General features: G+C 44.3%; 1 protein-coding gene across 1 annotated transcript in view; it reads right to left on the bottom strand.

The window, feature by feature from the left end:
* Positions 1-234: 234 nt before the first annotated feature.
* LOC115196014 (zinc finger protein GLI2) overlaps positions 235-3219 on the bottom strand; it is an 86005-nt gene continuing 83020 nt past the window's right edge. Inside the window, exon 14 of the mRNA XM_029756449.1 lies at positions 235-3219. This exon is cut by the window's right edge and continues 839 nt beyond it. Coding sequence (XP_029612309.1) covers positions 1654-3219 — 1566 coding nt within the window. The 3' untranslated portion in view covers positions 235-1653.

Below are 3219 nucleotides of genomic sequence, written 5' to 3'. Positions count from 1 at the left end.
TGTGGCTTCAAAGAAGAAAGTTTTTCTCCTGAATTATTTAAGCAATCAACATTCATATACTTCTAAGATTAAAGGAGAGGTTTTCAAAGAACAGTTCAACTCTCTGATGTACTGGCTACTGTCTATTGTGTCTACTGTCTCTATGTTCAGTTTTGAACCAAGGAGTGGGAAATATAACAATGTAGCATTTATAGTGTGGGGGGGATTTCTGTACATGGGACTTTTCTTTTCTAGTGAAGTGTAATATGAATTTATAGGCCAATTGAATTCAACCGGCCTGGTATTGTATATTGGAGACCTAAAACAACTGAACCTAATTTCAAACATATTATATTCCATGAGGAAAAAACACCCATGGTTTGAAATAACTCACCAGACAGCAATTAAGTAAAAAAAAAAAAAAAAAAAACTATATTGTATTTCATAAAAATGTACAAAAGATATATATACATATCCAACACAACAGAGTTGCATGGTAGTGTACAAAAAAAAAAACGTTGATTCCTAATACACTATTATATCTTAGTATCCTCGTCATCATCAAGGGCTGTACTGGAGAAAAAGTCATTTGACATTGAAAAGGAGGATTCTCTTTCCCTTTTAGATTTTTCCTAATTCATCACCAAGAGTTAATGGCAACGTTATCACCCCCAGAATATGTATCATAGCAAGTATTTGCATATTCTTTAGAAACTGCCGCTTAATTCCAGTCACAACTTGTCCCCGACACTGAGACGTCACTGTTCATCTCAATAGTCCAACTCAACCCAACAGACAAATAAGACAATGGCTCATATCGAAGACACTGTATGGAAATAGACCTGACATGACTAAATAGATTACAAAACGATTTCTTCTGACTCTATTCAATGATTTAATAATTTTTTCTCCCATATTTCTTTTTGTTGCTGCAACTTCACTGACAGAAAAAAAAAAAATCTAATCTGCACAGATGAATGAGTTTCACATAAAATCTAAAAGAAAGAATCAAATCATTTTAGATCAAGTCATTTACACAATTTACATATACGTGTGTCTTTAAATAACTAAATGATAGAAAAATCCCAAATCGGTATCATACAGAAGGACCTGGTTGCATTTCAACGTGACCTGTGTCATATGCTTGTCTTGCATATTCTGCGGCATAGCCAGGCACTTGGTAAACTTGTTTTACTGCTGAACTGTACACTATCTCATGTACAACATTAACATAATTGTGCTGTGGATTACATTATACTTACTTACTCATCTAAGGCAAAATATGGCTTCTCAATAGATATGAAATCGCCATATTAGCTCCATAATGATACTGTACACGATTATACAATAAGTAGCACAAACATAGTGGTGTTTTAGCATGAAGTCTTCAGAATCTCATAGGTCCCTTAGTCTCTGGTGGTCGTCAAAGTTCTCCAATGAGGTGCTTAGTGTTCAATCACATGGTCAGGAGGACCTCTGCAACAAAGTTAACTGGTAGGTTCCCCTCTTGTCATTCACACAGTCAGTTTAAACTCTTGGTGGTAGATAAACTATCGCTCTTAGAGCTTGGGTTACAATAGGTCCTTTCTTTTAACACGCGTCCTGGGCCAAATACACCAAGGTAGGTACCGTGTGTTTTACCTGTGTCTGCCTTCAGTGTATTCGGGATCATCCTTATGACATCATGTTGAGGAACTTGTTCTCTTCTGCAAGCGCGGTGAGCAGGGAGCTCATATCGCCGATGGCCATGTTGCTGCCCCCTGCAGGGAGGGGCAGGGAGGTCAGGGTGACTGAGTTCCGGGGGGTGGTGAGTCTGGAGGAGGTCTGGGACAGACTCTGGAGGATACTGGGGCTGATGGTGCCTGACATCAGGCTGGAGTGGTCCCCGTCATCCAGCATGGTGTCAAAGTCAATCTGGGGCTCCTCTGCCCCCGTCCCATTGGACGAATCCACCGTACTGGAGACCTGGTTGTTTACTCCCGGTGAGGTCATGGAGGTCTCAGTGCTGTCTGAGGGACATTGTAAAACGTCCACTACTGATGATGTCATCATCTGCATGTTGACGTTCCCGTTTGGCTCAAACACGTGTATCTGTCCTGTGTAGAACATAACATTGTTGTCTGTGTTGTTGCCATTGCTGCAGTGATTGCCAATTGAGTTTTGTCGCTGGATTGTCATTGACCCGGAATGCTGTCTGCTTAGAGACTTACGTTCTGTGGGCGGTCTTGGCTGGATGAGTATTTGACCTCCATTTTGGATGGGATGCTGAACCTGGGACGGTATATTATAGTTCTGTTGATGCGAGATCATCCGCGAAGAGTTCACACCGCTATCCTTAAATGTGACTTGAGACGATTGACTCCCCCCTACCTGCGTCCTCAGCTGGCTGTTCTGCGTGTCTACAGTGTGCACTGTCTGCTGTTGTTTAATGTTTTGGCTCAACATACTCCGAGTGCCACCAACTGCCATACTACTACAGGAGGACCGCTGGTTAGCGTTAGCATCGCTAGGACCGAGACCCTGGTTAAACCCATACTCGAGGCTCACTGGTTCATTGAGGTTAGCATTAGCGGGCTGCTGTTGCTGTAGGCTCTGTTGCTGGACACAGCTCAGCCTGGAGTCAGCCTTTTGCTGCTGTATGTATCTCCCCTGCTGGGCTGCATGAGCCAGGTTGTGGTTAATCTGTGCAATGTGTTGGTTGGAGTTAAGATTCTGCTTCTGGAACGAGACAAAGTTCTGTTTCTGTTGGACCATGGCGAGGTTTGAGTTGCTTCGACCGAACGGCAGATGTTGGGTTGGGTTGTGAAGAGCTTCCACAGTCCCTGAGCTGACCTCGTTCCACTGTACCGGCATGGTGCTCGTCTTACTGAGTGAGGAGGGGAAAGACTGCTGCGGATGGCCTGGGCTTAGGGCACAGGAGAGGCGCATGCTTTGTGGTGCAGACGAAGGGTTCATACTCATATTGGTGTCCACCACGGCCACCCTTCGCTGGTGGTAAAACTGCTGTTGTTGCTGGGGGTTAAGGTTTATTGCGTTTCCATGGAAACCACATTGTGCTTGTCGGTTGTACCTGTTGGCACAGTCTGACTCTCCAGCTCCGCCCTGAGAGGTGATGTAATGAACGACGTCATCAGGAAGTACCATCGTCTCCTCCTCGCTGCTGTTGCGTCTACCACTCATATCGCCGGCCATGGTCTCCATGGCCACGTTCTCAGAGATGCTGGGCGGCCGGGGGCAGTA

Source organism: Salmo trutta, chromosome 6, assembly GCF_901001165.1.
Source record: "Salmo trutta chromosome 6, fSalTru1.1, whole genome shotgun sequence".
Taxonomy (NCBI): domain Eukaryota; kingdom Metazoa; phylum Chordata; class Actinopteri; order Salmoniformes; family Salmonidae; genus Salmo; species Salmo trutta.
The sequence above is the reverse complement of the archived record's forward strand: the minus strand, read 5'-3'. Positions and strand labels throughout refer to the sequence as shown.